The 22,678-nt window shown below is 44.2% G+C and overlaps 1 protein-coding gene across 3 annotated transcripts in view; it reads right to left on the reverse strand.

Annotated features, from left to right (window-relative positions):
• Positions 1 to 38: 38 nt before the first annotated feature.
• skd (mediator complex subunit skuld) overlaps positions 39 to 22,678 on the reverse strand; it is a 33,543-nt gene continuing 10,903 nt past the window's right edge. Inside the window, exons 2-17 of one of the 3 annotated variants that reach the window (XM_076524812.1) lie at positions 13,846 to 14,179; positions 11,404 to 11,572; positions 11,118 to 11,263; positions 9,870 to 10,299; positions 8,797 to 8,946; positions 7,282 to 7,849; positions 6,995 to 7,201; positions 5,205 to 6,917; positions 4,800 to 5,142; positions 3,990 to 4,288; positions 3,770 to 3,898; positions 3,237 to 3,548; positions 2,823 to 3,161; positions 2,430 to 2,714; positions 2,027 to 2,298; positions 39 to 1,866 (exon numbers count right to left, since the gene is read on the reverse strand). In XM_076524812.1, the coding sequence (XP_076380927.1) occupies positions 1,734 to 1,866; positions 2,027 to 2,298; positions 2,430 to 2,714; positions 2,823 to 3,161; positions 3,237 to 3,548; positions 3,770 to 3,898; positions 3,990 to 4,288; positions 4,800 to 5,142; positions 5,205 to 6,917; positions 6,995 to 7,201; positions 7,282 to 7,849; positions 8,797 to 8,946; positions 9,870 to 10,299; positions 11,118 to 11,263; positions 11,404 to 11,572; positions 13,846 to 14,179 (5,829 nt within the window). In that variant the 3' untranslated portion in view covers positions 39 to 1,733. Of the gene's footprint in view, positions 1,867 to 2,026; positions 2,299 to 2,429; positions 2,715 to 2,822; positions 3,162 to 3,236; positions 3,549 to 3,706; positions 3,899 to 3,989; positions 4,289 to 4,799; positions 5,143 to 5,204; positions 6,918 to 6,994; positions 7,202 to 7,281; positions 7,850 to 8,796; positions 8,947 to 9,869; positions 10,300 to 11,117; positions 11,264 to 11,403; positions 11,573 to 13,845; positions 14,180 to 22,678 lie in introns of all 3 variants that reach the window. The other 2 variants (XM_033474554.2, XM_033474555.2) reach the window with 2 other exon arrangements.

Raw genomic sequence — 22,678 nt, forward strand, 5'->3', positions numbered from 1 at the left:
CTGTAAGATACGCGTTTTGTGTGAAATGAGGTATATAATTATATATACACATAAAACTGTATTTCGTAATATTAATATAATAATAGTAATAATAATTAATAATAATAATAATCCCAATAATGATGTTCTACCCAGATAATAAATACTATAGATACAGTGTGAGTGTGGTGTGTGAGTAAATTAACCAATAACTTTATAAGGGGGAGGATTAAGGGTTGCTATGTACAAGTCATATTTGTACTATGCGACTGACGCAACTAGCCACCATTGGCTTCCATTCAGACGCGCCCTGTATTCGTATCTCTTGTCTTTTTATTTTTTTCCTCATATATTTTTTTCGCTTCGTTCACTTGCTCATTTTGCTTGTATATTTTAAATTATTTTTCCTAAGTTGCAGGGAACAAAACTGTGCTCTTCTCTCATTCTCTTTTCTCTCTCGCTCCCTTCGTTCATTCTCAATAATCTAATACATCGGCGATATTTCCACTTCATAAATTATTTAAAAACAATATTTTACACTATTAATGTATGTATAATATATAGAGGTCACCTAATTCGAATAAAATTTGTCAAACAGCATCGAAAAATTGCGCTAACGGGTCCAGGAAACATGATAACAGTGACCCAGTGCCGCGCGAGCATAATACAATATAATATTAAAATTGTCATACTTATCTCACACCAGGGGCTTGTACGAGGCAATATACTTGTAAAAAAGAAGTGTCGCCTCCCTTTCTGTTCTTTCTTTTTTTTCATTTATATCATCTCTATAAAATTAAAAAACAACGTAATATCATTTATATTACTTCGTCGTTATTAATAATAAAAGCTTTGTACAAAATTCAATTTACAATTAAAAACGTTTTGGTTACGTAATTTTCTAGAGATTCTGATTTGTAATTGAACTATCTATTGATAGAGAGACAATCGAAAGTTGGCTTCTTTAAACGCACTCTCTCTCTCTCTCTCTCTCTCTCTCTTCTGTTTCCCCTTCGCTTCCGCTTATACAGGCAGTCACTCTTTTACTTCCACACGTTGTCTTTCGTTCTCACTTATTCTCTTTGTCCTGACATGTTCTCGAGTTTTCATTCGTTCGTTTCAATCTTTCTTACTAATGTATTATCGCATGCAATTTCCACTTTCATTCTTCAGACTCCATTTGGTATGCGGTAATGCATGGTCGTTAATTAGTAGTGTCTTCGTGTTTACTTTTTATTTGTCACGATTACTGCTTAAACACAAAGTACAATCTACCTTATTTCTCGGTTTGTCCGCCTGTCAACAATAATACGGATAGAAGAACATTGTTATATGTATATATGTATATATGTGTGTATATATATTATATATATATATATATATATATATATATATATATATATTATATATACATATATACATAAAAAGAAAAAGAAAGAAAAGAAATTACGTCAAAATCGAGCTTACGGTAAGTATTATCGCGACGTGACTTGATCTCACCGTATATCGTATGAATTTAAGACGTAAAAAGAAGCCGAGCAAGGAAAAAGATCTCGGTGTTCATAGTGTCGTGGGATCATCGACGATTGGCCGAAGGGTCATTCTATCCCAATTATTCGAGGAATCTCAGAGTCATTGACAGTTGAAGACGGATCTAGGAAACCAGTTGCTCTCGTAAAGCCCCAAGTGATGGTACGGTTAAGGAGTGCGTGAGAGAGGTGCACATACTGCACTACGAAGGGAGAGGGTGTGGGTCAGACGAGAGCTGCCGCTGCATGGTAGAGCTGCATGAGCGCTTGTACGTGCACTGGCAAGCAGGATAGTCGATCCTTCGTGTTCGCATCTACAGCGAGCCACGATAATGCGTTGTATCCTTCCAACACGTATCTGAAAATCGCAAAACACAGTTTAAACGTTACATCTCACGTTTTAATATAATTCGAAGCATTAAAAGGGAGCAACTCGTACAACCGATCGAACAAAATCAAAATCAGATCATTAGCGTATTTTCCGGTGTAAATGTGAATAATAATAATAATATATAAACCTGAGCACATCGGTGGTATACTGCGAGTCTAACGGATGAGCAGTGAGTGCACTTTGCTGCTGTAACAGATCATCACTATTCTGCTGTATTGCTGGACTATGCAAATGTAAGGCATTCTTCAAGAACACTGGGCAAACGCCTTCGAGATGGGGGCAAGCTGACCAAAACCATGGTGGCATACGTCCGGTTGGCGCAGTGGATACTAAGTAACCAAGAGCAAGTGGTTGCTGCAATAGCGTCCCTACTTCTTCAGCCTGCTCGGCAACTGCCACCTATCGATCAACAATTTCAATGTTAGGATCATTTGTTTAGTAATTGTAACAACTGTAAAGAATGTTTCAGTATTACATGGAACATTTTATTTCTAGTAGAGCATCTAGTAGAGTACCGAATGTCTACTTACTCTTGGCGTGTTGCTACACGGAAACGGGCTTCCTGGACCATCGTGATTGCCTAAACCCGAACCACCGCCATCTCCGCCTAAGGGGGATCCTTCGGGACGATGGGGACTGGCACCAGGACTTTGCCCTCCACCGGCGCCAGCTTCTGGCCATACGTTGAAGATATCATTGAAGTCTCCCATACCTTCCATACCTTCTGGCATGTCATCGTTCAAAGCGGAAAATAATTCATCGTCCCCTAAATCTGGTCCATTAATATGTTGCTCTTGAAATGCAGTCTGTGATGACTGTGGAAAAAGAATATTAATTCTTAGATGTGATTCTTTATCATATTAGACAACAAATGATTCGTCCGGCTCGATTAAAAATCGTAGTTGCTCGCGCGATCAATTTACCTGAGTAGTTGCAGACGTAGGAAAGACGAGAATGTGAGTACATGTGACATCTTGTGGTGTAGATAATTGGCAGTTTACCGACGCCTGACTAAATCTTTCATCAGGTGTGAACTGATCAGCCATCAGTCTCAAAGTTGAATCTGGTTCTAGAGAAACCAAACAAGCGCTGAGAACGCAAGGTGCTGCCGACGGGTAAAGCAAACTGCACTGGCCACAAATTTCTTTTAAGTGCTTCGATGCCTTCAGGAGCGCTTTCCTGGATAGTAACCAGCTCCATCCCTTCAACTCTCCGTGTCCAATGCGTCCCACACGGCCCACCACTAATCTCCAGGGTTGAACCTGTACGAAAGCGTAATCACATATTGATGACTTAGGCTTGCTAATAGTTGTCTGATTAATTGTAGATGTACTTACGCCTTGAGACATCACGCCCAGAATGAAATCCATTAACTTTTGTAGTCCAATTCGTCGGGCCGATGCTCGTTTTCTTCTCTTCCGATTGGGTATGTCGATATTGATGGTGGCCGTCTCAAATATCTCACCCCGGTCATCAGTCGCGACTGCGAGTAGCCATGACTGGTCCTCGCTGAGACAGTAGCTCAGGTAAAGTACTGCGCATTCCTCTGGTCCAGCGATGCCGAATGACTCGGGTGCCTCGCTCTTTGCCCGTAGAGGAGCCAGGACATAGGCCGGCGCGTACAGCCGGTACGGCGCTCTGTTCCGTTCCTGATGTAGAATTGCAAGATTATTACTAGAAGCCTGAAAATGGCCGAGTCACAGCTCACATATAGTTTGCTATTCTCGGTTTACGATATGGCACAAGCAACCGAGTGATTTCACTCGAAGATCCGTTTGCAGGACAGAAATAAAAGCGGGGGTCTTACATCTTTACTCTTAAGGAAAAGATCTGCGGCGGCAGCAGTACCAAAGCCAGTGAGACTTTTTACCGTAGAGTTGTGATTTAACAATCGACGGCCCTGCAGAAACACGTTTAAAGCTAAGGCCCGCATCTCGTCTTGTATTTTCCGCCTTTCTCTAGCTCGCCCTAATTCCATTATACTTTCCAAGGATATTAACTGTGAATGAACGGACACCGTACGATTAGAACGTGAGTTAGGCTGAAAATAGCACGACAATGAACACACGACATTGAACATGAAATCTTACCTGAACATTTATGTTTGATCTAATATTTTCAGGCATGTTATTCACCGCTGCGGAGTATGCACGTAATAAAGCTAAAATTGCGAGTCTTCGACGGTCAGGATCTTCGGGGCCTCCTAGCGAGAAAGGTTCAACCAAATAAACCACCACAGCTGGAGGTTCTACTTCCTCTTCATCTGGACCCGCAGAGTTATTGGTGGGTATCGTGGCAGTTTGAGAAGTTGGTGTTGTATTACCGGTGTTAGAATTCGAATTTGTTGCCGTATTCGACGACGGAGTTTCGCTTCTAGGATTTTCTCCTTCTAAAATATTGATTTGGAAATTATTTGCTGCACGGTGATAGGACACACATTTCTCTATAAATAAACTTGTACGATTGGAGGTAATAATATAGTAAGGTAGTAAGGCGAGCGGGACCATAAAAAACGAAATTGAAATTAACAAACAGAAAGGGCTACCACAAAGAAGAAATATAACAATAAAGTATTTAAAGCAATCCTCTTCATTAAATAACTTTTCTTTTCAGACGAATTTCAAAGAATTTGGAATAGCGAAGATGGTCCTGAGACTGAGCAATTCAGCTGTCCCAACACCTCGTAAGAAGAACATTTGTTTGTGGTTCTGCTACGTTTACTACTTCATTATAAAGGCTGTTTGGTAATAGGTGAAAGAAAATTGGAGGTGGGATTCTCACCTACTTTCTCGATTCTCGTTTTATATTGTCACAGAGAATCGTCGCCTAATTGTTCTTCCACCTTTTGCTCAACACCGTGTATATTTACCTTCAAGAGTACATTTAACATTAAAACCTACCAACGGATTCAGGTTTATTTGTCATTACGTCAGGTGTTGCTGGCATGGTCTCGGTAACAGGGATAGTTGTTTGCTGCTGCTGTTGCTGCTTGCTGGCCGGCTGGGAATCTCCGGGATCTAACAAACTTCGATCTTGTATAACCTGCGTTAAATATGGAGCTAATCGGTGGTTACAGACTTGAGCATATAGCCGCAACAGCTCTCCCAATTGATTCTCGCCTAATAACTTAAACCAGTCGTCTATCTGTTGTTTGGCTTGTTTTTGCACGGACGATTTACCAACTCGAAGAATACCGTCGCGAAGTGCCTTTGAAATGGGCGTATGCCTTCCCAGTCGACAGATCTGTAAAGGTATATCGTTGTTTACATCGAACAATGCACACTGCTATCGCGTGAAATACTTACTTCGTACGTGGTTGACAGTTCACGGAAGAATGACTTTACTTTATTGATAACGCAATCGCTATCCGGCGCTACCACCACGTAAGCGACGTCCCTAGGTCCAGCGTACGGTTCTAGAAGTAGTTTCTCCCAGTAACTCAGGGCATAAGGTGACAAAGACAGCCAATCCCGATCGTGACCAACAACCAGCGCAGGTATCGGTTGGGGTTCACAGCGATCATCGGTGCCGCGACCAGCTAAACGATGGAACTGCCTCCAGGTAAGAGGACCAGCGACGGTGTACGGTGCCTCCCACATGCGAGTGGTACACTTCTTTTGTACCGCGTCTTGCAGGAGTGGCTGCAGCGCCCTCATCATCCTAACAATATCACCGCTACACTGAGGACCCTTTGCTCTGAGGAATACCCATCGATGCACACCGTTCACGCGATTAGTCCTCTCGTTGTGCGTACCGTCGATTTTACCCTGATCGAGAGCCGCCAGCGACACTTCGTTCCCATCGTTAAACTCTAACATGTTCACTGTAGGCGCGAGCATCGAGTAGCTTTTCATTGTCGCGTAAATCCTAGACGCTCTGTACAGACTACTCGCGGAGCTCTGCACGATCAAACACTGTTCCCTCAGCAACTCCAACACGTTCGGTGGTATCACATCTAAGCCCTCGGATGGTTTTCCGCCTCCGCATGCCACAGCTACCAAAGACACTTTTTTCTTTTCCGCAGGATCTTCGGCAATACCGGTGATCTCCATCTCGTCCTCATAAAACAAACCCGCTCGATGGGCCAATCGTCGGTTCACTACCGCGCTAAACCCGCAACTACACCTGATCTGATCATCATCTTGGAACAGAGCCCCGCCTGACCACGAGTGCGTCAGATAAACACCTGCGTCGGCACCTTTGATATTGCCTACTACCTTTGGACCTGCGTTACACACGCAGAGACTGCAACTGTCGAAGTTGTGATCGCGAAAGATGTTCAGCGCAGTATCGCCTAATAAGATGTTCACTATAAGAGAGTTCGATTCTGGAGCGCGCGCAGGTCCCGGTGTGTCCGCTTCAATACTATTCAGGTTTTTATTGAGATATGAAGAAGTAGTGGATGTTGCTGGGCTTGGCTGATCGTACGGTGGCGGTGGCGGTCTGCCAGATATAGTTGCTGAGCGATAAGGTGCTCCCAATGGTGCTGGGCTCGGCGGGCAAGGTTGCTGTTGAACCGATCCGGGTCTAGTGGGTGGAAGTGGCTTGTCTGTGTTGTTGGGTGCTGGATTGCACTGCCAGGAAGGTCTGTATACGCAGTGCGATGGCAGTGTGACAGGTGGTAAAGATTGGCTGGGCAAATTCGTAAGAGGAGCATACTTGGAAGAACCAACCATCTTACAGATTTGTGTAGGCTTGAACACATAGGACCAATCGTCGATTGGTTCTTCTTGAGGGGATCCCATGTTTGGATAGATATCAGGGAGATGCCTGAGTGGTCGTTGAGGTACAGAAAGTTCTGTCTGGTCCATTAAAGGGTCGCTCAGCTGACAAGGTGAAGCGACCGGATTATGTTCTAGGGATGGTGGTGTTGGGAACATTTTGGAAAGCTCTTCTGGTCGTAAAACACCTACTCCACGATTATTATGTCTGTTGTTAGCGTCCACCCTGGCTTCATCGTGTAGTCCACCGGATCTGTTCGATTCCGGTGGTGTTTGCACTTGAAGTTGATTCAAATTCTGTTTGCAAAAAGAAACTTCATGTGATCCGGTCTATCGGTAGAAAATAATCGTTAGAACTTGAAGGCAGTACGTACAGTTTCATCGCTAGAAGTATCAGGGTCGGAGTTGTCAAAGATTTGATCTAAATCTTTGTAGGATGCTTGAAGACCTTCGCTGGTAAACAAAGATCCCGGTTTGGTAGGATCGTCTCTTTGTCGTCTAAGTCCATCGACACCGGTACCGTTTTCTTCGCCTGTGGCATCGAACTCGTAAGGATCTGTTCTTCTTCCGATGCAATCCCCCTATTCAGAATCAAACTGTAACTTGTGTACGAAACACAATCGATATAAGGATATTACAAGGAAGCAAAAATATAACTTACAACATTCACGTTTGGTTCCTGCTTTATTTCTAATTTTGGAGTCTGTGACTGAGAAACCTGGGAATTCATTGGTGGATACAAAGTATTGCTCCGCACATTGACTGGACTACTATTAGATTCCTTAAAACGTTTCACAGGATGATTGAGCCATGCTTCTTGCATCGAGTAATCATAGAGCCAAGGTAATGACTGTTCATTTTCTAAATACATATCCTCACATTCTCTGGAGACTAAGACTGGTCGTTTTAAAGTTGGCCCAGGAGCTGGACTATGCACTTGATTATTGCATGCGGAGGAGGTTGACTTCGGACCTTGAGAAGGGGTTAATGGTGGGGCAGTGTTTGTGTGACTGGGTGGTGGTTGAGGACTTAGAGTGGGCATTGTAGGCTCAGCTGGTGGAACGGACGCTGGCTCGGAATGTGGAGTTGGAAGAGGTGAAGGTGCTGGGGAACCTGGCGAGCCAACAGATGGAACTGGTAGACAATCTCCTCCTGTCGGTGGTCCCCTTGAATAAGAGGGTGGTCCACCTGGTGGTGTACTCGGTGCCTCTGTTCTATTCAATATAGACCTAAATATAAACATAAAATTATTCATTCAATTCCATCGTTGAAGTGTTGCAATTATCATTCTACTAGATAGTATGGGTGAAGACATCTTTGTAAGCATGTCGTTTCTGAACTATTTGAGACTATTAATCTAGGAATGTCTTTACCCATTTTCACGAGTATAATGATTTTAATAATTTAATTAACAAAACTGACACTGTGTGATAAACTGAACAATGCTAAATAAAAAGAGGATGAGGATAAGAAGCATATACATAAATACTACATTTACAGATTACATGCTTGATTATATAATACTAACGATCCATGCAAAGTATACCCTTGAAAGCACAGAACGTTAAGATTGAAAAGAAGAAAATATATGTGACTGGTAATCGTTATAAAATATGTTATTTCGTGACTTTGTTAATTGTGTGTGTTCAACCTATAAATACTCTATTATGAGGTTTCTTCTCAGTCAAATTTATGATTTCTAGAACTATCGGTGTATTAAATAACTGTTTACCAGATATGTACATATAAACATACTTACTACGGTACATTGATAAATACATATACGCAATGGATACCACCTTTACGAGTACATATATATAAAACATTTATATCGACCGCACTTTTCTAACTGCAAAAAAAAGTGTCATCTTTCTTTTCTATATGATTTTTTTAATGATCTCAGACCTAATCCACACCACCCTTCCCTTCGCCAAGAATGAAATAAACAAAAAAAGAATGAGGAAAACTACACAATGATGTTTGATTAATGCGATAAACGTGCATTTAATTTAGTTACTGGAATATCAGATAAATAGCGCAACTTTAAAAAGCAATGTGAATTAAAGGATGACGTTATGGCATCATAACGATCACATGAAGTTGGCATTATTGCGGTGATTTATTAAGATATGAGAGAAATGGTTCTTCAGTTGATATCGGGGCAGAGATTACCCACCTGGGGGCATTAGCAGGGACAGAGGGACAAGCATCCCACTGGGTGGTAGAGCGTCGATGAAATGGTACGACCCTCCGTCCACCTTTATCTACTCTCTCCCTCTGAACCTGAGAGGAGGCCAGGCTCTTCCAACCCCCGGGGGTCGTATACCTGCAACCGATGCATTTAACATCTTGTTTTCTCCTATATCCATCAGTTATTTTAAATTTATATTATTCCACGGTATAGAATCCTAAAGCAAAAAGTTCCTTGTAATCTGTAATCGCTAATCAGTTTATCTATCCTTGCAAATTTGCTTGTCTTTCGTAATCTATGACTATAATCTCTCGTCCCTTGGGACAGGCTTACCAAAGCCTTTCGATAATTTCGCGCGAATGCTTTTATCGTAATGGCTTATCAATTTCTAATGCCTCTACCATAATTTCACCATGGACTTACCATGTCTTTTCTACGATAAACATGACATTCCTTTTCTAATGGAAATATATAAAATAGGACAGTTCCATTGCACAAAACAAAGAACTAATTTAAAAGAAACAATCGCATTTGAGCCATCCTTAAAAAAAAAAAAGAAAAAAAATGGAAAACTAAGTTCACATGCACATTTTGCGACAGCCATTTAATTAAATTACTACTTATTTACTGAAATAATTGAGACCTACGTTTCGTATAACTGTGCTATAACATGCAAACAAAACCAATAATAATTGTGAATAATACTATCTTAAACGTTATCAGATAAACATAGAATGCAGTCGAAGGAAATAATTTACTGCTACGATGAATAAATGTGCAAAGGATATAATACTTTGAAAAATAATAATAATAATAAACCAATACATTCTTTGCATAATACTATAACAAATTGGATCAATCCGACGATACCATTCTCAATTACTATTACTGCATTGTTTTCTTATCGTCAGGTGCATATTTCGGTATTCTCTTCGCAGTGGTAGAATACATTTCAAAATTATACACATACACCTTGAGAATTACACGTTCTTCATAGCATCTCAATCGAATTACAATGCAGTAAAAGCTTTCGGGGCATGTTCCAACAGACTACTCACTTTGAACAGGTACAGGAAGACTTTTGTGTTGCATCAATGAAGCTCCAGGTTCCTTGTTCGGTGGAAGATTCTGTTTTGGAAGCAGAGATCGGTGAACTCGAAGTACATTCTGCCCATACGCGTTCCGGCAGTTCCGTAGCTGCTCGTAATTCCTGCTGACCTAGGAGCGGATGTTCGCAGCTAGTAGGACTGCTCGGCGGAGAAAGCGGTGTTTCGGGTGGAGTGTCGTCCATATCAGTGACCAGAACATAACAGGAAGGATATCGCATGCGAACACCACCAACAAGTACATCTACCAACGGTGGAAGTCCCGCTTCGATGTTGCTGCCATTGATCGGATAGAAGTGTTTCCATTCTTCTAGAAGTTGACTATCTGTTCGCCCCACTGGACCGGTTAAAGTACCTGCTAGCCCGTACGGTGCTAGAATTACTGCACACAAACAGATACTTGGTAAATCAGTGCTGCAATCGCATTCGATTCGGTGAAAGAACAGTTACCGTAGAAACAAATTCGAACACACCCGCCGTGTCATGTGCTTCTCTATACACTCCTCTAGAACTAGTTTACTCGGGATTTACATACATGAAACGTCATCTTTAAAGGTCCGATCAACGAATTTCTATAGATGTTCGATGAAATTTTCAGGAATTACCGTTAAAACTACGTAGCGTCGAATAATAAAATAATGGAAGGAACTCTCAAAGGTAACACTCTTTTTTGTTCAGCTAGAAAGGTGTACGCAATCCCTCAACTTGTTAACCGGTGTATACGAAGCATGCCGCTTTGACAGCAATCTTTTTTTTTGTTATCGTTTTATGCAAAGATTCTTGAATTAAATCTTTCTTACGTTATCGTATACATTTAAGCTTTCCTCGTGTCTCTCATTGTACGCTGTAACATGGGCTAGAAGGAGTATTGTAATCTCCGCGATGAGACAAATTAAATGACAATCGTTTTCGTAACAGAAGATATTGCGTTTAAAAGGTAACATCCGGTAAACAGCTGAGATATTTTGAAAGCCGAGTCCGGAAGCATCGCTTCGCAGAAATATCGGCGGAACCTTTAGAAACTACTAAAATTCGATGTAAATGCTTCCGTGGTTATCGTCATGCGTCGCGATTCGTTCCCGCGAGTGAGCCGAAATGTACACGGTGTTGTGTTCTATTTGTCATCGTTACTCGGTCAAATCGGCAGTTTACAGACTTGCACAGTGAGCGGTGGTTTAAGTGAACGTTCCGAACGACTACCTTTAACCCCAGATTGGGAAGTTTGGGTACGTTGCAAGCAAGCTCTGGTGAGATGTCGTACAGCAGGATGCTGCCTAACATCCACACTAGCGCATACAGTGCTCTCTCCGTGGACGAAGAATGCAAACGAGAACGACAGGTGACAACTGCAAAATAAAAAGAAGTAACACGCTTAGAACGAAGCACGCAAAGAACAACGGTGTGTGGTACGCATAAAGAGAGAAGAGACGAGAAGGAAAGAATGAAAATAGAAAATAAAAGGAAAACAAATGCCAAAAGTCCTTACCTACTACATCGGTGTTTCTCGAAGCCATCGTAAGGTTGTACGAACCACTTTCCTAAGCGAATAAAATCACGTGACAGTAAGCACCGTTCGATCAAGTTATGCAGAGCCTTGAAAAGTAGTGACCGGCACTCGTACGATAATCCGCTTTCCCAAGAGCCCTGTTCACTTTCTGCAATTACAATCAAACGATTAATTATTATTCGTTCGGGGGAGGAGGGACGGAGGAGGGGCGGATTTCGGGGTTGCCGGCGCGCGCTACATTCTCCCGTGTGCCAAATTTTATTCGATCTTTCGATTATACTTTCGTTTTACCTAGGTATTCTCTTCTCGCGGTAGAACAGCATAGAATTTTCTGTTAGTTTCCCGCGATCTACTTCCTCGGGCGAATCGAGGCGATGCTCGGTCTCGTGAAAGTAACGCGATTTGCGTGCGACACGACCGCGGCGGCCGGCGAACAAAAATTGCTTCTTTTCTCTTTCGGGAAATCAATCGCGATTTTCCTGCCTCTTCTCTCTCTCTCTCTCTCTCTCTCTCTCTCTCTCTCTGTCACAAGCCTCCCCCAGCCGCCGCCCTGTCGCAACGTTCAACACGTTGGTTAACGGTTCACCATTTGGTTCCGCGATCAGTGCACTCCTCGCGATGCACAATAAAGGATCTCCGCGTTGCGATGCACCGAGTTGCAGAGTCCAAGTACACGGTTCAGCGACCCCGTGCAGAGAGAAACACGGTCTCGCCGGCGTTACCGGCTTTGCACACCTTTCCGCGAAACGAAACCGTGCAGAATTTTCTGCTGCGACCATATATTTTTATAGCCGATCTAAGCTTTCGGGCCGAGCCGTCGTTTCACGGTTAGTCGGAGAGTTTCCGTAGCGTTGATTCGCGATAGAAAATTCCAACACTCTCTGATAATCGGCGGAGCAAGGGTATCGACCACCTTCGCGGTGGTCGCTGGACGATATCGTGCGCGTAATTGTGACAGAAATTCGTGGGCGAAAGAGACAGGAAAAAGTGAAATTAATTCAGGAATTTCAACATATTCTTCTTCCATACATGGTAGAATTGCTCGTACTATGCCGCGATCTTAAGATCGCGCCATGGAACAGGAATATTGATGAAAAATTGCGAAAGTCGTTCGATTCCGTTTCAACGTATCGTTTGAATTTGGCATCGCTTGGCACCGATCCCCAACCGCTTCGATCTCCATCGCAGCCGATTCAAAACAGAGCCACAATATTATATATACTACTTTCCTAAGAGTGTCCCGCGAACGATGTCACGCGAGCATTGTCTGCGTGACACCGGTCGTTAACCGGTACACGCTCGATAAAGTCACGTGCCGAGGGCTGCCGAAGCGGGATGTCGGAAACATCGCGTAAAGATTTTCTCTCTCGAGAAAAAAAGCAATTGATTTCTTTGGATCTCTCTGAGAAGAAGAGAAAGGAGAACGAAGAAGAGAGACATGCTCCGGTGCAGTTATCGTGCAAACTGTAATTGCAACGCTGTCCGTTAGTATCTTGTACGGCACGTGACAACATCTCCCACTTACGATTTTACTTTGCGCGAGCGGGCATTAATTTTTTTTCATCGAAGAGAGCTAGCGATCGCGTTGTCAATTATGGGCAGCGAGTTATACGAAGTTAGGGCGATCGTTCGAGTGGGAGCGAAACGAAACGTAGGCAACGCACGCGTGGCGTTGCGTGCCGTGCTGCAGCGGGTTGCACATCGCGGGGTGTTGGACCTAAGCGGAACGCACGCATAGCGGACGCGGAGCGCGGTGTCTATGGGCTCGCACTTGGGTGTTCGGTGTTCGTGCAACGGCAATTGCTACGGACAAGGGTCATCATCCAACTAGAAATTGCCCATCGTAATGAAACTTGGCACACATACGAACAATCGAAAATCATCCGACATGTATTTTCTTCAGAGCTGTTCATTTGAACCGTTTCGAGTCCCAACGCAGCGCGCGATCGCGCTGTTGAGATTTTATGTCGAGAAAACCCTTGCACATTTCGAAGCGCGCTCGGATTCACCGAAGCAAGTACATCGCACAGGCTCCTTTTAATGTAAATAGGTACATTTTACAATAGGTAGAATAATACTAATAATGCAATACTAATATACTAATATATATAATAATAATATACTAATATACTAATATAATATAATATAATAATATACTAATATACTAATAATGCAATAATACGTTAGAAAATAAAATTTTTTAATTCATTATTATCGCGCCGCTTGGTATTTCTCGACATAAAATGAAACAACTATACGGTGGAAACTCCCGAGCGCCGAGAAAAGGGGTAGTAGTTGTGTCTCGGTACGATCGTCGCGCAAAGAGCACACGTACAAAATATCTACGGGAAAGGTGTAGAGAATCGCGAGACGGTAGCGCGGGTCGGTTGGACGGGGTCGGATGGTGGTGGCTTTACTCACCGCACGCAATCAGTTCCGGCGACACGATACCGGAGAGATCAGGTTCCTCGCCGTACCAGAAAATCCAGAGTTCCTTAGCGGCGGTGAGGGAGAGGGGTGGCGGTGCTGGCGAGGGTGCGATGCCCAGGTCGAAGATGCCAGCTCCGGTCGCAGAGGCGGTTGCCGGGCCGGAGGTGGCCGGCGTCGCGGCGACCCGCCGCCACACGCAGAGAATGTCACCCGCGAGGCACCGCGAGAAGCTCGAGAGCACCGGGTCCTCGAGGGGAGTGCCACCGAAGCCGCCGGCCACTTCGCCCCACACGAGTTTCCTCCATTTGATGCCGCAGAGGTCCGTCTACCATATCAAACCATTCATATTACATCCAACTGAAATTTGCAGTTTTATCAGATCAGAGATTATGCTAGCGGATGGAACGGGGCTTCTTCTAATTCTAACTAATCTATTCCTTTGCTCGATCGCTCGCTCACACACACACGCACGCACACACACATATGCCCTCTCTCTCTCTCTCTCTCTCTCTCTCTCTCTCTTTCTCTCTCTCGTTCTCTCTAAAATACGCGAACCTCGATTTTTACAATTTTTTATCGAATTAGGACTCCTTTCTCTGTTGTCTCAGTGCTTATTTCTCTCTCTCTCTCTCTCTCTCTCTCTTTTTGTCTCTTTATAAGCGAAAAATAGCTGGAAAGACATCTACGAATTTTCTACAATTCTTGTGGAATCGTGTTCTTCTGGTGGGCTAGCGAATACAAGTGAAATTTTGTCCAAGATAATACGAGTGTTTCTGAAATGAATACGATCTATCGACTTATACCCGCTGACACTGCAGACGAAAATAATCAATGGTATTTTAGAAACTATTTACTATTTATTATTCTATTAATAGGCGTACGCTTCTGTTAATAATACAATATAACCTACATATATAGACAATAATCGTATAGCCTACAATAATAAATTCTCGAACATTTCGTAGAACAATTTCCAAACCGCGGACCGGTTTGTAAAACTTCGAATTCTCATGGATTTCTACAAGTCGATCTCTCATAGAAACTTATGTTTACATCGTGGCGGAATAGAATAGCAATAAACAGAGAATCGAAAGGATAACGACGATTTTGTGAAACATTAACGTAAACGTAGCGAAAGAAAGGTTTATTTTCGTATTCCAGAGATAATCGCGAATATCCAATAAATGTGAAAGCATCGATCTCGTTGAAACTACGGAATGACGTCAGCGGCAACCGAGCATGTGCATTTTACAATGACGCGGGACCGCGCGTACGCGTCGCGACCGGCTATAGTCTTCGATATATCGGGTGGAACGATTGCGAGCAAGTTTAACCTTTTAGGTACGGCTGAATTCTGCGCGAGGCTATTTCTCTGGGCGGCAGAGTCCGATATATACTGTATATTCTGTCTGTATATACAGGATGTCCCAAAAATGTCTCGCAATCTGAAAGTGGCGGGTTCCTCGACCATCTGAAACAACTTTTTCCTTTACAAAAATTTTCTCCGAGGCACCGTTAACGGGTCACTAATGAAAAACGGTGACCAATGAGAGGCGAGCTCGGCTGGCGCGAGGCGACCGAGCCAATGAGCGGAACCGGGCTTCGCGCGCTGGTCGGCTGGGCTGCCTCGCGTCAGCCGTACTCGATTCTTATTGGTCGCTGTTTTTCGTTGATAACTCGTTAACGGTGCCTCGGAGAACATTTTTGCAAAGGAAGAAGTTGCTTCAAACGATCCGAGGAACCCGCCATTTCCGGATTGAGAGACATTTTTCGGACACTCTGTAGACTGTTGAAATCGATGCGAAGACGAAAGAAGTGTGAAACAATGCATACGAAGACGACTATTTGGTTCAAACGATGAGCGAGTGAGCTACTAGAGCAAGCCACTATAGTGGCGCGTCGTCCAGAGAGATGACATCCGCTTAACCTGAAAGGTTAAGTTTATATAATCGTGCGTAGTTGATAAAATTGATAAAACCTTAACCGAATACCGAATAAATCCAACGCGAATATGCGGCGAGTATCGTAAACCTGTCACGTTCTATCTAGCGGTCCTCGTCGAACCGTTTCAAAGCGCCCTGCAACCTACGTTCGCCAGTTGTTTTCACGCACGGTACACGTTGTTCAACGGTAGGATGTTCTACTAAAAAAAGAAAGAACTGCTTACTTCGCTCGCGTCGTGCCCCCCCCCCCCCACCGAGCAATTACGGTGTGCTCGAATCGATGCGCGACGCGTTTTGACCGGTCAAGGCGATCGAGGTTTAATCTCTACTATTCCGCTTGTTTACAACGCCGCTCTCTGTTTTCTTAACAGCTGTTGCCGTTCGCCGTCCACACAGGATACGCATACGAATAGGGAAGCCTTGTATGCATAATCCGCAGGCTGTTAAGCACCTACGTATATAAACAATACGATTCGAATGCGATTCGAACGGCGACGCGACGATTATCGGGGACCGCGCCAAGCTGGATCATTTTACGATTCGTTGACGCCGATCTCGTAATTTTCCTTGAAAATATTCCAACGCGCGAGAAGGAAATTCAGAGAATCGTAAAACTACTTTTCTTTTTACGAGGCCTCCCGCAAATTCGCGCCCCTCGCGTTCGATCACCGGGTAACTTGAAATTTTCCGCGCGAGTCGACGAGACGATATTCGAATCGGTAAAGCGCGGATTTTTACCGATACTAAAAAATTGTCCGCGTCGATCTCGCGAGACGCGAGAGAGCTGCGCACGTACAACGGATATCTATTACTTTTTTCTTTTTTTTAACGATTTTAACCGGCCGAAAAATAATAAAATAATCGCGTTTTCAAACTCTTCGAATGTTCTTCGTGCCGCGCGTTCGATCTCCTAATTTGTGCCATCGATGCGTAAAATCCGGAGCTTCGGCTAAGAAAGCTTCGGCTAAGAAAGAAAAGCGGATGTTTTTTCTACGAAATGTAATCTTCGGTATCTGTTTTAATATATAAATAAAAATAAATTTAAATTTTAGTCTCAACGAAGCGCAGGCAACTTTCTCGTTCCCGCGCGAATTCTGGAAGTTACGGGAAAATTTTGCGAGCGCAGGCAATCTCGAAAGGCGATTTCGATTTCTCGAAAAAGAAATCGATGCTCTCTCGATGACCGCGTTACCGGTAGGGACGACCAAAGCCGAACAAAATGTCATCGAGTTAACGAGAGGCCCCGGTCAAAGACGGCGGGGCAGAGCAGGACACGGTTATCGAACATTCGTTGCCGTCGAGAAAGGTCGGTCCTTGAACTTTCGTCGCATTCTATTTCCATTTCTCACGCAACGCGACGAATCGCGGATTTAACCGTGACCGGCGAAATTTCCGCGTGCGACGGAAATTCCGATCTCCGTTTCGTCGGCGCGGCCGGAAAATCCCGGGAGCCCGGAAACGGTTCGCGTGAAAAAGCGTCTTCTCGGCGGCTATAGCGTCGATTACACGCGGTGCGCATCGTCTATACATACATATATATATATATATATATGCGTGTAACGCGCGCCCGTCGTCGCAACGAACCCGCCGAAACGCGTCAACGAACTCCGCCCGATAAGACGCCGAAAGAGTAGACGGAGGCAATGGCGAAAACGGTGGCACATACTGGCTCGATTCGCGATCCAGTTGCGCAGCAAGGTCAGCGTCAACACGGGAAACCCGTCGTGTCTCCGTTGACGAGAGTACGTTCGCCCGGATACGGGGCGTCCTCTGTCTCCGTTGCACCTGATTTCTACTCGCGCGTATGTAACACCGATGCGGAACCTAACCTCCCGGCCGAAAAGCGCCGCGCCGCGCCACGCACGGTGTAACGAGGAAAGTCGAGAAACTGAAATCTAAAATGCATGGATCTCTCTCTATTATCGTCTCTTAAAAAACTAATAAGAGAGTCAGAGACCAGATAACATTTCGCCGCGAGGAAAAATACGGGGAAGTTAAGAGAACAGCGGATAATCGACTTAAAAAGAATCCCAGAACAAACGTTGATTCGCTTCGATTTTGTACGTATTTCCGATGAGCCGATAAAGAAGTTTTTCGAACGAAAATCAGTCGGTAATCGCGCGGTGCTTGCTTGGATGGAAAATGAATCGGTTTAGAGGTTAGGAATGTCCCGAGCGCTCGCGTATCGCTTCGTCGAACTGCCGCGTCGTTACAATTCCTTTGCGATTTCGGCGCGTATGCTTCGGCCGCGGAGAACAGCAACCGGGGATATCGCGTGGGGAGCGGCGGTGCATATCGAATATCCTTCGGCGATCGATAGACCGGGGATCTTTGTTACGCGACGTCTAAATTTTCGAAGAATTTGCGGGCTCGAATTTTCCGAATAATCGCGCGAGAAGATTGCGAGAGCTCCCACGCTGTCTAGCAACGGTCGATGATGCCAGGGAAAGTCACAGGGCTCTCGTTATTCGGCAGAATATTCTATGAATCACGGCGCCAACGCGAATCCGTCTACAGTCTATCGCATGGCGCCACGGCAACGACGACGGCGACGGCGGCGGCGGCGACGACGCCGCCGTCTGTAGAGTCGAGGGGGCAATAAAGGCACGCGCAATCGGCGGAATCGGCGCAATCGCGAAACGGTCCGCGAGTCGCGCGCCACGCATCGCGCGTTCCTTCGCCAGTCGAACGCGTGCGTCTCTCCTTACGTCACATTACCAGCTGATAGAACCGGAACGAATTCGAATACGTGCGAAAACTCGGCGTTGCCTATAACGCGAAAACATATATGTCGTGTATGTATGTATAAACAAGAAATTCCGCCCTTATCGGATGCCGCGACAACACGAATCGCGAACGTCTTTGCTCTTCTCGAACGTCGTTTTACAATTTAGCCGAAGAAGAAAATATTTTGCAGCTTCTGGGATAGAGTAGAACCTCTCGTATCCGAATCTGATCGTTCTTAAACACGTCTCACGCGTACGCGAGGCTATTTATTCGTAAGAATATATAAAGAAATAATCTGGCGAATATGTAATTAAGTTTAGTAATAATATGGTAAAGTATTAGTTTTCTAGCGAAGCTAATAGTTAAGTAATTATTCTATTATATTATTATTCTATTATTATTCTACTATATTCTACTATAACCAAGCCCTGCTGTGTCAAAGATTAAGATTTATTCTAACAAAATAAGACGAAGAAAAAGAAGAAGAAATAAATAAATCGGTAACACGAATGTCAAGGGGAATTCGATTCGACAGACCCGTCGTCCATTGACCTATACGGCTTGGCTTCCCCGTTAACGCGTCAATTTGAATTTAATTAGCATCGTTGGTGCTTTCCCTTTCAAACGATGAATGCAACGCGCCGAGGAATTCCATTTGTCACGCTTTCGAGCGCTTAACATTCTGACAGCTCGAAAAGCGAGTCTCGAGATAAGAAAGCCGCGAAGAAAATTTGCAGAATCGGTGATCGGTATCGACCGATATATCCCTCGTTATTACGGTGTCGCTCGAAGTCGTCCTTGAAAGGTCAAATACGGACGGTATCCTCTTCTTTCAAGTGGAAATTCATATTCGATTTAGCCGATCGATCGGTAACACAGAAGCAGCGTCGATCGACGCTTTTTAGCTTTTAAATTTAGCTTAAATTCGAGGGCGATTTTTCTTTCGTCGATGCTCGAGGAAACGGAATTTTACGTTTGGATTCGTTGTAAACGCGTTCAACGTTTACGCAAAATTATTCTGTAGATAATTGTTAAAAAGATCGTCCATGTTGCTCTCGTTGTCGCGCGGCTGCATTCGCCGAGAGAGCAATATTTCTATGCAGTTTTGCGTAGAAATCGATGATTAGCGGGTGGCCGTTGATAAGAAGGTTCGACGAGATTGGATGGCCGGGAAAAAAATCGATTTCGAAAGCGGCGACGCGGCGCGGCGCGGCGCGATGCCACGATGCTCCGAAACCAGGGACGAAAATCGAGAAAACCGCCGCTGCGTATTCCTGCGAAACTATCTCTGCACAATGTCAAAATGTCTGAAGAATTATGGACTGAAAGAACAAACGAATTCAGCAGGAGACCGACCGCTGATCCAAAGCGCGTTCCGCGTGCAAGGATTAAGCAGATCGAATAGTAAACCGGTTCATAACGTAACTTGTTTACGCTGACTTACGAACGAAAGACGTTCGTACGAGAGAATTTTTATAGAAAACGACGGCCAAAAGGGTTGTCCAATTTTTTTGCGAATTTTTCGAAATTTCGTATTAAATTTCGTACATTTTGTATGAAAAAAAAATAACGAAGGACCTCGAATTAAGCAACGAAACGTTTTACTATTCGTTTCTCCTATAGCCGGGATAAGACTTTCGGATAGAAAATGAAACTCGAAACATCTTAGGGCTTTTTGTACCATCGTATTATTCTCAAGGCAGCAGCGTGAGTATTTCGATATTACGCGAGTTTCGTTTGCGAAAGAAAGTTATTCTATTATTTATTAGAAACGAGAAAAAAAAGTAGCCATTTCGTTTCACACGCGTTTACCGTAAATGGAACAGAAACAGTCGAAAACGTTGTCCCCAAAAACGGGGACGACTTCGCGGTGCATCGTGCGCGAGGCGGCGCGCGCCGGCTCGGCTCGGCTCGCCTCGACACGCCGCGACGAAATAATCGGTGAGTGAAGGCGCCCGTCGTAACGCTACGGGACTGTCAAGCCTGCTGATCAATACAAGCAAGGCGACGTGCAAGGCCGGCCGCGTGGATTGAACGCGCGGATCTCCCCTACATTCCCTCGTTTCATCCTGCCACGCGACGCGACGCGCCGCGCCGCACTCGTCGTCCGCTTCTTCCTACCCCCTCTCCCCTCCTTCGCCGGTTCTCCTGCCGGCTGGCTATTCCATGTTCCGATTCTCTCCCGATACATTCTTCCCTCGCGGCGTCCTTACGAGTCTCGCCGCCCCGCGTTGTTCGATTATTTTCTTCGAGAACGGACGACGGGCGAAACGTCCCGCGAATTTTCCGCGTTTCGCGCGAGCATCAAGAGTTTACGGGGGTGTAATTACGGGACAAACCATAGCGGATAGGCGAAATTCACGACAATGAAAAGATCGAAAGGATTCGAGGATATCGACGCGTTGATTTCGACTTGTTCAAATGATTTCAAGAAAAAAAGAAATTTCTCCTACGCGTTGCAATCGATTCAGAGAATTTTTATTTCGCATAAAAATCTACGGTCTGGTAAAATTACTCGATTGTCAGAGTTGTTTGTTTCTTTGCCAATAAATTTATGCTCGAATTTTGCAGATTATTTTCGAATAGTTGGATACGGTCGGCCATCGATGAACCCCCTACGGCGTCCCTTTAGAGAGTTAACCCTTACAGATCCAAAATGTTCCCCCTTCCGTTCTTCCTTTCGAAGAAGGTCTGTCTCGAATTGTGTCACCACGCGCATAAGTTTGCTAGTCTATTTAAAAACAGCTGATAAGTATTCAAATATCAAAAGCTCGGTGTTTCCTTTTTTTGATCCAGTCGATATCAATACCACGTGGATAATGAAACGGATTAGAAGCAAATGCAATGCTTGAAAATTGTTTTTCTCCAGGACGGAGCCTCGCGCGAAATCAATCTTATTCTATGTATATTTAAAACTATTATAATAATAATATTATATTATATTATTATATATATATTATTAATATATATTATTATTATATATATTAATGTATAATACATATATATATATATTTATAACTATTTAAAACTACTGCGACACCCCGTAGATCGAGTAAGAATACGGTCGACGTTGAATTCCACTGCAAGGGGTGTAGGCAACTCGTGGCACGGTCGGCGTTTGACCCACTCGCGGCCATAACACGTTTATTAAGAGGGCATTACCGTTTGAACCCTCGGAAAATCAGCATATTTCTATCTGGATTTAGATCGCATCGCGCCGCGTCGCGTCGCAACCATTCGATGAAAAGCTTTTGCTTCTTTCTTGGTTGCCGCGAATCCGGGAAACGCGACGCACACGCGACCATAATCTCTAGGCAAATCAATTTTGGCGCCACCAATATTTTCTACGGCTTTCGCAGCTTGCCGAGTACCTTTTGCCATTTGAAAAATTCCGAAACACCGTCCCCGATGCGAACTACAGCAATGTCTCCCTAGATGACGCTCAGATTGCGCACAAAAATGGACAATTTGGAAGGAGGAGATACGATTGCTCGAGTCTTTCGGTTTGTTTTTATAATTATAAGTTGTCAACAATTGTGAAAACGAGCCGCGAGGCTGGGACAATCGTGTCTCCTCTCCCCCTAAATTGTCCATTTTTGTGGACAATCCGGGCGTCAGTAAGGGAGACATTACCGTATATTATTTTATCGCGTCGAGCGACATTTCTGAACGCTTTAGGTCGGCGCTTTCGTCGAAGATTAAACAGTTAAGCGTGATTATTTTCGTATCGAAACGCGAAACCGGACAACACATTTCGTTGTGCAACGAAATCAGAGGTCCGAAACTGCAACACCGGGGAACAATTGATTTTCAACGATACCCATACACGTACGGTACACGCGTTGTGTATCTTTGTTTCTGAATGGTAAACCGTAAACGTACGCTGCGCGCTGTACAGACAGTGAACTCGCTGAATGAGTCAGCATCGAGTCCAAAGACCCGGCCACTGCAAGGATACATTAAAATCACAGACGCTGTCGGTGTGACCGATAAGAATTCATTAGCATCAGCATTACACGTACGTATACACATTGACCGACATACAGAATATTCCGACTCTTATGTTTGTTCATTCTTCGATTCGATTCTGCGAATCTCGAAGTCGGACCACCCGTCTACGATCTTACAGTAACGTCTCTCTTACTGACGCACAG

Source organism: Megalopta genalis, chromosome 10 (assembly GCF_051020955.1).
Source record: "Megalopta genalis isolate 19385.01 chromosome 10, iyMegGena1_principal, whole genome shotgun sequence".
NCBI lineage: Eukaryota > Metazoa > Arthropoda > Insecta > Hymenoptera > Halictidae > Megalopta > Megalopta genalis.